The sequence below is a fragment of the Cynoglossus semilaevis genome, chromosome 2, assembly GCF_000523025.1.
Source record: "Cynoglossus semilaevis isolate Cse_v1.0 chromosome 2, Cse_v1.0, whole genome shotgun sequence".
Taxonomy (NCBI): Eukaryota; Metazoa; Chordata; class Actinopteri; order Pleuronectiformes; family Cynoglossidae; genus Cynoglossus; species Cynoglossus semilaevis.
The window spans coordinates 12,735,685-12,748,016 of record NC_024308.1 but is presented as its reverse complement, the minus strand read 5'-3'; the positions used below and the strand labels follow the sequence as shown (position 1 = coordinate 12,748,016).

At 41.6% G+C, this 12,332-nt stretch overlaps 1 protein-coding gene across 1 annotated transcript in view; it reads left to right on the top strand.

Moving 5' to 3' along the window:
- The window catches only part of szt2 (SZT2 subunit of KICSTOR complex), a 66,721-nt gene that overhangs the window by 10,039 nt on the left and 44,350 nt on the right, over positions 1 to 12,332 (top strand). The window contains 20 exon segments of the mRNA XM_017031028.2: positions 235 to 282; positions 1,443 to 1,570; positions 1,766 to 2,015; positions 2,109 to 2,289; positions 2,407 to 2,499; positions 2,618 to 2,699; positions 3,250 to 3,537; positions 4,252 to 4,387; positions 4,874 to 4,990; positions 5,077 to 5,146; positions 6,334 to 6,519; positions 6,675 to 6,896; positions 7,110 to 7,368; positions 7,522 to 7,596; positions 7,931 to 8,069; positions 8,732 to 8,867; positions 9,127 to 9,247; positions 9,404 to 9,556; positions 11,638 to 11,740; positions 12,195 to 12,309. Of these exon segments, the coding sequence (XP_016886517.2) occupies positions 235 to 282; positions 1,443 to 1,570; positions 1,766 to 2,015; positions 2,109 to 2,289; positions 2,407 to 2,499; positions 2,618 to 2,699; positions 3,250 to 3,537; positions 4,252 to 4,387; positions 4,874 to 4,990; positions 5,077 to 5,146; positions 6,334 to 6,519; positions 6,675 to 6,896; positions 7,110 to 7,368; positions 7,522 to 7,596; positions 7,931 to 8,069; positions 8,732 to 8,867; positions 9,127 to 9,247; positions 9,404 to 9,556; positions 11,638 to 11,740; positions 12,195 to 12,309 (2,902 nt within the window).

Here is a 12,332-nt window from a genome sequence, read left to right as displayed (position 1 = left end):
CTGAACGGGTAATTTCCTTCAGTGATCAGAAACTACATTAAAATACCAAGTGGACAGTGCAGGAACTTTTTTACTGCTAATTTTACTTTACTTGCTACTTTTAAAGACCCAGCATTTTATTTCTTTAAATATCTGGGGAACATTCCAAAGAAATCTTTTATCTGATGGTCCAACAAGTAGCTCCAGGTCACTTGACGTGTGTGTGTGTCTCTGATTGTCTTTGGGTGACTGTAGAGTTCAAGACGCTGATTGGTGGGAGTTGTGTCAGCAGATGAAGCCCAGGTAGACGTGTTTGATTTTGGCTGTCTGCTCCTCTTCTCCTCCCTGCTGATGTGCTGCAGTGACCTCTGTGAACACAGGGGGCGCTCGTCCACTCTGTAATCGGGAAAATGTGGCTTTCACTTAACACTGCATTTCCAATGGTACTTTTTTTCCAGCCTTTGTGCTTGTCCTTCAGTCCTGTTTGGCTCCACACTAAGGTTTGAGGTGGATGGATGTTGACACGACAGTGTGCAGAGATAGGAAAGCTGCGCTGTCTGTCCACTGACATTGTCATGTGCTGCTGATGTCTGTGGCGTTCTAAAGAACAAGCTGAAACGCACTGTTTGACTGAGCTGATGGCTGTCTTTGCTGCAGCTCTGACTGCGATGCCGGTGTTAATTTTGATTTACTCTTCTTCCGCTCACTAAATAGTATCAAAGTCTTAGTCCTAATCTAGTCGGTTAAACTGTTTTAATTTAATTTTAATTGGTGAAATATGAAAGTATATTTTGTCGGTTAAACTGTTTTAATTTAATTTTAATTGGTGAAATATGAAAGTATATTTTGTTGATTCAATTTGAATTAGATTCAGCACTTTGTCCTTGTTCAATTTTTTTTTTACCAATTCTAATTAGACTGAATTCCGTCACTGGCATTTAACCTTACACGCCTTCCTGTTTAGTTTTTGTCCCAGAAAAGAAGCTGGTTTACTGAGTCTTTGGTGAAAATGAAAGTCTGAGGACCTTAACACCATTTGTTCCAGAACTTAATTGACCTGAAAACCTGCACAACATGAGAAGCTTTTATTTTAAAGACTAAAAGCGAAACATTGTTTCTTTTAATTGATTCCCCTTCAGACACATGTTGTGGAGGTTCAGGCCTGTTGGCTTCTTTGGTTTTCTTACTGTAGTGGTGGATCTGGGCTGCAGCTTTCTTAACTGCTTTAAATGAAAGGTCAGATGTTCTGGGACATCTGGGGAAACAAAGACACCATCTCACCTACTCTGCTGCTTTTTGATCCTTCGATGTCGGCTCTTCCTATCGTTGTGAAGCAGAATTCACCAAGCGTTGGATTGTTCATCCACTAACAGGGAACGTGAGCAGGGTTTAGACCGTCGTGAGACAGGTTAGTTTCCACCTCCTCATTCACTCCCTTCGGTTCTGCTATTGTCCAACGTCAGGTCGGTGTCCCAGGACCGTAGCTGTCCGTCTCCCTGGGCGGATCTCTCAGCTCAGCCTCACAAACAGAAGGAACTGGCCAACTACTGCGTCCTGCTGCAGGAGCATTACCACCAGAGCTACGTCAAAGGTGAACTTCTCCAAATAACCCCCATCCCAAAAAGGTGTCAGAGAAGTCTGACCAAATTATTCTAATATTAAGCCAATATTAGAATTGATAACATCAGTTGTCCGATATTATTGGACATCCCTAATAAAAATATATATAAAGAAAAACACTAGATAAGACAGATAAGTGTTAGCTTTTTATCTCTGTCTCCGTCAGGTGTTTACCGCAGCCTGCAGCAGTCCTACAACATCAGCTCTCAGGACGTGCTGACAGCCATGGACTACTGTGAGGAATCTCTGCAGGAGATCGACGTCACGTCCTTCCTGCACACTCTCTGTGGACACATCCGTCACTTCAGGGAACATGGATGTCCAAAGCCCACCAGGACTACTGCGACTTTTTCCATCGGAGAGGCTGAGGAAGATGAGCAACCAGATGATGGGGCTGCTGAGTCACTACAATCTAGGTAAGAGAACTGGACTGTATGGAGGTAAGGTCACCTGATCAACGGAGTGTTTTCTCGTATGTGAGACCCCCCATCTGTCACCCGTGCTCTCAGGGACTCCTTTGTTGAAGTTGCGGATACCTCTGAAGCTGGGCCAATCAGGAAGTCACCTGCTCAGGTGTCGTCGCCTGCTTTGGTGGAATCCAAGTCATCCAAGGTCCTAGAATTCCCTCTATCTCTCCTTCAGTCGCAGCCCAAATGTGAGGTTTATCCAGAGCTCCACAGGATCATACAGGTGTGACAGCCTTTCAGTCAAAGAATTATTTTTTATTATATGTTTTTTTACTTCATTTAAGGAGTTTGATTGAGTTTCCTGAGCTGCATTTAAGTGAATCATTGATCTGTTTAACAGGATAAATTCATGGAAATACTTTCCCAGTACTTCAAAGCTGTGCCCTCAAATCCTCACTACTTTTTCTACTGTCCACCTTCATCTAAGAAGGAGGTGAGTCCAGAGGTACTGAACGGTACTGATCACTGATCTCCAGTCCATGGAGATTTCTCCATGTTCTCTAGGTTCTCCAAAAAAGTGTAGAAAAGTTTTTTGTTTTTTTTGTCTTCAGGAGGACTCGGAGGATGGTGAGACAGGCAGGAGACCCAGTGAGGTCTCAGAGGTATCAGAAGCAGAGCAGGCGACAGAGGACGGTAGGTGGCGCTCAAAAGTAGCCGTTGAGTATTCTAGAGCATTCATTTGATTATTATTTTATAAAAGAAGCTGTTGAAATGTTGCTGAGCATTCACATTACTTTGGGTGAAAGGTTTTTTTTTTCACTCCAAACCTTTGCTTTAAAGATCAAATAACTGCTGAGGTCTGGCCTGAGGAACTGTTTAGTCAGCCAGTATTATTATGGGCTGGAATATTAGCTCAATAAAGTCCAGTCGCATTTTCAAGTCTGTTTGAGTTGGAATAAAACTTGAGGTCATGTTGCATTAATTTTAATGGTGTTAAAAGGGTTGAACATTTTATTGCTTCTCTCACATTTATACCTCAATGACTTGATGCTGGTTTTACTGGAATATTAAGAATGACACAAAAAAATATTTTTCTACATTTTTAACAATTTCTTTTGCATTTATTAAAAAAAGCAGATAGGTAATAAAGCTTGTAATTATTATATTATCATTTGTACCTCTACTTGTATTGACACAGTATATACAGCCGGAGTTTAATCATCTTTCTACTGCCTGTTTCCAGAAATCATTCCTGGCGGCTCTGCCACAGAGAGCGACACAGACTTGTCGGTGGAGTACGAGGAGCATCTTGACCATTCCTGCCCTGGAGAGGGTGACGACCAGTCTCTGTCAGACTCCAACACTGTCAACCAGGACCAAGACTCCTTCAGCATCCTGGACGGAGACTCGCCGCTGCAGCACGAGGGCCCGGAGCTGGACATGCCCCCTCTGTTTGTACACATCACGTGTTCAGTAAACATGAAGATCAGCCACGGCTCCATGCCCATACAGACGCTGCCCACCTGCCTTGGTGAGTTCTGGGGATGTGCCATTTAAACGCTGGCACATTCACAGCTAATGCTTCAAAACTACACTGTACACCTTTTAAAACTGTTTGATTCCTTTCACCTACAGTAGAATTGAACAAAGTAAGTGATATTTAGCTGCCTTGCTGGGCCCTTAATGTACAAGTCTGCACCCCTACAGGGCTGTACCCCTTACTTTGGTAACTGCTGTGGTATAGGAAGAGAAGTGCAGTAAAAACGTACTTCTAACGGTAATTTGCTGGCATCTGTATGTGTGTGCACGATTGAAGCCATTGAAGTATTTCTTATGAAAAGACAGGTCGGCCTTGAAGTGGTTAAAAATACCTTTGGTTTGTGAACGCCACCATCTGGATGAGAAATAAAATGAATGTATATTTGATTTCTCTCTCTACTGCATTAATGAGGGATGAAATAATAGTCAGAGTTAATTGCGTTCAAACAATAACAACAGCACATTAAACTGCCCCGCCCTTGTACAAATACATTAGGAGAAAAATAACATTGAAGTAACAGCAGGAAAACCAACTGCCACAGTAAGTAAAATAATATATAACAGACAAGTTTATTTTTTCCTTTTTTGCCAGAGATATTTTTTTTTCTAGTTTTCATTTACTGTGGAAGAAAGTGTGAGATCATTGGTATTGGTTGAAAACCTGGATTTGGTCCTGTCGCTGCTCACTGTCGTTCCGTGTTTTCAGGGGAGATCATTTCCTGTCTGGAGAACACTGAGGATTTGGACTCAGTGGATTTGAATGAGCTCTCAGTCACCTTAGATATTTTTGTTCTGACGTTGCCGCTGGAGATTGAAGTCATGGCTGATTACCATCACGACAGGTGAGTGGCTTCATAACAGGCTGCGGTGTTCTGTTCTCTCTCCTCTCACGCTTTGGAGGCTGGACACTCGAATGTAATGAAATAGAAGTCACATTTTTTTACTAAAATTGTTATTTGATGTTTTTTTTAAATCCATTCACAGGCCAAAAATGGACGGTTTGTCATGCTAAATCTGGTCCCCTGGCCGTCTGTTGATCATCACTGATTTAATTTTACTACAATTTGGATTTTGTAAAACAAAAGTTGGAACTTAAACTGAAGTGTTAACACATTTAAATCCCTGTAAAAAACAGAGGCAAACTGACTTTATTTTGTAGCTATATTAAAAGAAAAAATCAACCACAAATTGTACCTGTCCCCAGAGACCTGTGTTACAAAGGATGGATTCAGAATAAGATTTTTAATTACTTTTTATTAGAGCATACTTAAATCATAGGTTGATTAATAAAACATCTGAGTGCTGTAACCGTGGGTCTTTGTTTGCAGATACACCTCAGAGAGCAGTGTGTCGTTGAACCGATCTCCTGGACAGCCGTCGTCTTATCGCTCTGATGAGGAGATGATGGCAGTGCTGGGCAGTCTGAGGGGCGCTGGAGTCAATGGGTGGGTTCTTCTCACACCCAAGATTTATACAAAGAAATTTGTGAACTGGATTTTCTGACATGAAGTTTCCATCTGTCTTTCTTCAGAGTCTCTGGTGATCCTTTGTCCAAACTCCCCCACCCTCACAAGTTTGCCATCCTGGCCACGATGGATGAGGTGAGTCCAACCCTTCGGCTGTTGTCGTCCAATGAGCTCGGCTGTTTTGTTACGCATTAATATTTTTTTTTCTAGTTTTCATTTACTGTGGAAGAAAGTGTGAGATCATTGGTATTGGTTGAAAACCTGGATTTGGTCCTGTCGCTGCTCACTGTCGTTCCGTGTTTTCAGGGGAGATCATTTCCTGTCTGGAGAACACTGAGGATTTGGACTCAGTGGATTTGAATGAGCTCTCAGTCACCTTAGATATTTTTGTTCTGACGTTGCCGCTGGAGATTGAAGTCATGGCTGATTACCATCACGACAGGTGAGTGGCTTCATAACAGGCTGCGGTGTTCTGTTCTCTCTCCTCTCACGCTTTGGAGGCTGGACACTCGAATGTAATGAAATAGAAGTCACATTTTTTTACTAAAATTGTTATTTGATGTTTTTTTTAAATCCATTCACAGGCCAAAAATGGACGGTTTGTCATGCTAAATCTGGTCCCCTGGCCGTCTGTTGATCATCACTGATTTAATTTTACTACAATTTGGATTTTGTAAAACAAAAGTTGGAACTTAAACTGAAGTGTTAACACATTTAAATCCCTGTAAAAAACAGAGGCAAACTGACTTTATTTTGTAGCTATATTAAAAGAAAAAATCAACCACAAATTGTACCTGTCCCCAGAGACCTGTGTTACAAAGGATGGATTCAGAATAAGATTTTTAATTACTTTTTATTAGAGCATACTTAAATCATAGGTTGATTAATAAAACATCTGAGTGCTGTAACCGTGGGTCTTTGTTTGCAGATACACCTCAGAGAGCAGTGTGTCGTTGAACCGATCTCCTGGACAGCCGTCGTCTTATCGCTCTGATGAGGAGATGATGGCAGTGCTGGGCAGTCTGAGGGGCGCTGGAGTCAATGGGTGGGTTCTTCTCACACCCAAGATTTATACAAAGAAATTTGTGAACTGGATTTTCTGACATGAAGTTTCCATCTGTCTTTCTTCAGAGTCTCTGGTGATCCTTTGTCCAAACTCCCCCACCCTCACAAGTTTGCCATCCTGGCCACGATGGATGAGGTGAGTCCAACCCTTCGGCTGTTGTCGTCCAATGAGCTCGGCTGTTTTGTTACGCATTAAAGGTGTGTATTTGTGTGTGTGTGTGTGTGTGTGTGTGTGTCTGTGTGTGTGGATGATTTAGATCCGCTGGCTGCTGGAGGACGAGATCATCTCAGCCCTGCGTCACTCCCGCCTCATCAGCTCCGTCACGCTGCAGAAAGTGGCAGAGCACGTGTTACGCTCCAGTGGTCGACCGCACTGTCACTGTGAAGACGTTCCACTGCAGTTTGTCTTTGGTCCTGAGCTGTCGCTGGAGAAGTTCAAAGAGGCAAACACACACACACACACAGATACACAGGCTTAAGATTAAAGTTAATGTAATTAAAAAAAAACAAAACCTTCTGTATCAAAACAAGGATAAAAAAAAAAAGACAGGGTCGTATTTGACGTTCTTCTCCTGCCTCCTCCTGTCTGATCCTGCAGGAGTTCCGCAGGACCTCCCTGTCTGGCTACGTCCTGAACGCTCAGCAGGACAACTTCTTCTACATGTCCCTCAGCAGGCTGCACCCACAGAGGATCCAGGCCGCAAAGAGGCTCTCTGAGAGCGTGGCAGAGGCTGCCACTAACGTCTCCACCTGCAGTCGGGTGGAGGATGTGACGCTGGAGAATGAAGCAGAGGCTCAGGCTGTGGAGGCAGACATGGAGGTCAGAAAAAAAGCCAGTGATAAAGATATTTGTCTTTTTGGCATTTTTCCATTTTATTTCCCTTGCAGCTTCATTCAGAATGATTTACTTAAAGCTGATAATTTTACAGTCTATTCTCTGAAAGAAATCTTTTTTCGAGTTTTTAAGGTCCTTTTTCAGAAATCTTCCTAGTCCTACACTGTTGTTCATGTCATTCTCTCCTGTTAACTTCAGTATGAAGACAAAAGGTCCATCAGTGGTGCTGCTCCCCCTGCTCCTCCTGCAGCTGCCAGTGTCACAGCCACAGACAACTCTGAGACACCCAGAGCTCTAAGGTCTGAAGCAGATGAGCTATTTGATTCAAGTTTGGTTGGAGACCGGGGTCAGGCTGGTGTCTCCCAGGTCCAGAGTGGTCCAGACACGGAGCAGAAAACTCCTCCTAAGACCCCGTCCAGTGTCAGTCTGGCCGAGTCCACACTCTCAGCGTCTCACAGTGAGCCAAAACATGAAAACACGGATTTTTCCGTATTTGACTATGTGTGGAAGATGACTAATTTAATAATAATTAATGATTAATAATAATGAAGACACACCAAAATGCTTTCTTCTCTCATTTGACCCTGATATTTCTGATGTGTTTCCTGAGGTTGTGGAAAGCTCCGCCCCAGTCGAGTCCAGAGTGTGGTCTCCAGTCAGGGCAGCCTGGACTCAGACATGCAGGGTAAGTTTTGTCTCTGTCCTGACAGCATACAGGAATAGGATACTGATGGAAAGACTGCTGGTTCAAATCCCATCCTTCATTCACTCATTCATTCCTTCTTTCTACTACCTTCTGTCTTTTTTCTCTACCTTACTGCTTCCTTCCTTCCACCTTCATAGACCTTCTTCCTTGTCTTCCTGTTCATCCTTCCTTCCTTCCTTCCTCTTAGACTAAATAGCATTCTGCTAAAGTGCCGTTACTTAATTAAAAAAAGTTCTAACAGAGTTTTCATCAGTCACTGTTTTTGTTTCCAAATCAGACCTGTGTGTACACTGTTTTCCTTATGTGTTTGAAGGCTACGATGGCGGCAGCAGCGACTCAGAGTGTGAGAGCCCCACTCTGGATGAACATGAGTGTCAGTCTCCACTGATGCCAGATTTCTGGATCATCATTAAAATCCACCAGGACAGAGTGAAGGTCTTCTCTCACTGCAGGTGAAGTCACTCTGCTGACGGCTGTTTTTATTGGTCTGAGGTCAAACCATCACTTTTAGGTTTCTGCTTCAGTGACTGCTCTCACCAGGACTCACCCCTTCAATAGACCATAAAGTTAGGAGTTAGAAGACCCCCTCCCCCGCCAACAACCAACAGCAACAGACATCCATAAAATACTTACATAATAATAATAATAATAATAAATATATATTAGATAAATAAACAGAAAAATTAATCTTTTGAGCAAATATTTAAAAATCCTGACTCCCATCACATGAATAATCATAAAAAAAGAAAACATTTAAACCAACAAAACTGTTAAATACAAAAACAGAATAAATTAGTTTTAGTGTGGCTTTAATTTACACATTTTGTCCCAGTCAGGTCAAATATTTCTGGTTGTGTTTTTTCATTTTGTTATTTTATTTTTGAGTCTAAAGAAAGGGCAGCAGTTAGTGTTGCAAATTATTACTTTTATTGTAATTGTTGTTTTTTTAACAACAACTGCATCATCTCCTCCAGTTGTTTTTTTCTAGAATAATTATTGATACTGCAATAGAAAAGTCACTCAGAATTATACAGTAATTCTCCTGGAGCTGATCGTCAGGTGGTTTGTTGGACTGGAGATGTTGATTGTATTTGTCGTGTCAAATATTTCACAGATCCTTCACTAAAGAAGAAGACGTCGGCACAGAGGAGTTGGAGAAAAAGGAGGAAGATCAGGATCTGCCTGAATATTTACAGCTGCACCAGAGAATGGTCAGGAAGATCGGTGAAATCTGCAGGGTCGTCAACCAGGTGACTCTCCTACAGTACTGCATTACTGTGATTCGAAAAACTGTAAGACAGACCAACCCCTGACAAAGGTATAACAATAAAAACCTGTCAAAGCTGCTGGCGACGCCTGAGAGACCTGACCTAAGGATTCATATAAAAATTAAAATAAAAAATCACGCCTTCTTAAAACAACTTTAGATTTGAACTTTGAACTGATGCTTAGAATAGTAGTATGTTGCACCTCTTTGTTCTTATGTTTTTCCTCTGTGTGTGTGTGTAGCGTATGCTGTTGCAGGACCTCCATGACAGCCATGTGTGTAACTCCCTGCTGGTGGCTGAGAGCGAGGAAGAGATTTGGAAGAACGAGTCTCTGTACAGACAGAGGCTCAACACCTCTGATGGTGAGTGTGGTGGATTTATTTGCCCCCCGGCGGGGGGATCTCTGTGTGTACCAGAGCAAATGAATATTTTAGTATTTGGGTGGAAAAACACTTTCCGCCCTTTGCAGCTGTGTTTGTGACTATGTTTTATATATATATATATATCTGATTGCACAGATTACAGCACAGAGGAGAGCTACCAGGCCAGAGACTACCTGGCTGCCACCATGCAATTCATACCAGGACACTTCGCCTGTGACGCGGTGTGGAGCACAATTATCCACATTCACCCACGACTCAAGATCGGGCCCAACATGGGCGTGCCCAGAGGTGGGTCAATGCCGGTTTATGAAAGTTTTAAAGTGAACAGAGTCTGCACAGAGGGTACTGCAGAAACTTTTCCCCCAAATAAAGTTAGCAGCCTGTAGGTATTTATATTTGAAGAGGCTGTGGAAGCGCAGTATATTTCTGATTTTATTTACTTTATTTTTTATTTTTTTAAGAAAGGTATACAGAATTGATTTACATAATCAAGCACACACACACACACACACACACACACACAAGTTGTTGCATGTGACGCTCGCATGCCATCTGTACTGGTACTTTTCTCTGGTTCAGACACAGTGCCTGTGAAGCAGAATGTACCAGACTCGTTTCTCTTCACATCTGTGATGCTTTTTTTAGTAAAATGAAAAAAAAGTGCAATGTGTGTTCAAAAACTATGAACTTGCAATCCACTAAATGCTTCCATCTTGTCTGTGTCAGGTTAATTAATATAATATAAAACAGTGATTATCAACTGGTGGCCCACAGGCCCAATCTGGCCCACTACTGGATTCAAAAATATGTCAGAAAAAATATTGGTTTTTATTTTATTTCATTTAGTGTCCAGACCAGAAAAGAATCTGTCCATCCGACCAATATAGTTGGTGACCCCTGGTCTAGAGCTTCATGTTTTTGAAGGTCTGGACTATCTATCATGTTACTGTCTTCTTTTACTAATAGGCAACAACAGGACATTTAAAATTAGTCCAAGTCGGTGTGTCTCCGGCTGAACACATGTTTCCAATATTTTTTTTACTCAAACTCAACTCAAACTGAACTCAAAATGAAATATGAATGGAAAAAAAGTACAAATCCTGGGTTTAGCTCCAGACCAAATACTTTAAACCTGAAAAATCCTCCACAGAAGACTTTTTTTCAAGCAGAAACTCCATGTAATAAATTTTACTTTACTTTATTCCAAAGTGCTGACATTTTAGTTTTTTTAATCTGTTCTTCTAAGTTCGCCATTTTTACTGAAAATAAAAATCTATTTGGTTGTAAGACTTTCAAGAAAGGAACATTGGATTTTTAATGATTATTGTTTTCATCACAGCAGCCTTGTAAAACATTTACTTAGGAAACCTTGCAGAAATGAAATGCTCCGTTTACTTCTTGTTGTGTTTAACTAAAACTAAATCCAAGTTTACAAGGAGTGGTTGGAATATACAAAATAAACATCCAGTCCAAACAGAGTATTGTATATAAGAAGGACCCTTTTTAAACAGTGTTTTTTTATGAACTGACGTTGATGAGCAGCAGTTTAACAAACAGTTCTGCTGAATCAGTTTTTACACTTCGTATTATGCAGTGTTCAAAGTCCCTCAAAGTTCAACAGTTTCCTGTCCTGTGTGGAGATACTGTGATGAGTGGGAGTCATCGCCCCCTACAGTTCAAAAACATGCAGTAATAGGTTTAATATTTGGGTCTGTTTTTGGTGTAATTGTTTAGTCTAAACTGTCTATAAGTGTGAATGTGAGTGTGAATGTGAGTGTGAATGCTCGTCTCTGGTTCTTTCTGCGACCCTGAAAAGAAATAACAAAGAATAGCAACAGTTCCTGAACCTTTCCTGCAGCGCCCCCTTGTTTGTAGTTAAAACACTTGTCTTCAGATGCCAAATTGACTCAATTTAGAATTGAAACAATAAAAATTAAAACTATAATTTGCCCTCCTGCGCCGCCCCACACATTATCTCTACACTCTCTAAAGGAGCACCCCCCACTTTGGGAACCTCTGTGTTGAAAGAATAACCTGTGAGTGAATCACTCTAATTTAAAGTAAGTTATTTCACACCACAGTGCTTCACGGTCTGTGGATCAAACTGTTCCCACTGACACAGTGGTAATTTAACTGAGGGGGAGAGGGGTGAGCATATATTTTCCCGGGACATTAAAACCACTGCTGGCTTTACGTCGACTTAATCTCTTCTTGCTGTGTTGAACCGTAGCTGCTGTCTTGATTCAGAGTGAAATGAAATTGTGTTACTGTTGGTAGTAGTTAATTATTTTAGTGATTTTATTTTTATTTTTAATTTTTATTTTTATTTTTGGAAACATTCTAAACAAACTTTCATCTCTCTCTGACAGCCATCCAGGCGCTGCGCTCAGTGCTGAACTCCTTCAGCGTGGTCAACAGGAAAAACATGTTTGTTTACCAGGAGCGTACAACCAAATCTGTCTTCTACCTCAGGTTTGATTCAGACCCTCGTCCCTCCCCCACACACTTCACAAGATCTTCAGATTTCTCTTTACAGAAATGTGTTACGTCTCTGCTCACCTGTAACTGAGCTTTATGGAAATGAAGTTTAGTGAGAGTGAAAAACCGCCCACAGATGTGTTTAAGGGCAGAGGAGTCGTAGAAATGAAGTCGAGCTTCAAATGAATCTGTCAAACATCCGACTGAGAAATGGATCTGTCGTCTCCTAACTTTTTTTTTTACAAGAGGCCACGCCAATCAGAGTGTACTTTAAGTAAACATGGAGAACTTTTTCCACTTGCATCTTCTCTCAGATGTTTGTCCAGCATGGTGATGCATGAGTGACTCAGACACAGTGGGAGAAAATCACCAGAGTGGGTTTGCACTGATAACAGGAAAAAATGTGTAGTTTTCCTTCAGGATAATTCTGTATATTTTCTCCACACAGACTCTGTGAAACTTCATTGATGGGAAAATACTGTGACGGGGAGAGGAGCCTCCCCGTTGCTCGCTCCATGAGCCTCCTGAGGAGCCAGGAGCCGCTGCTCACAGAGGAACTTACTGTAAGTCAACAGCAAACACTAGT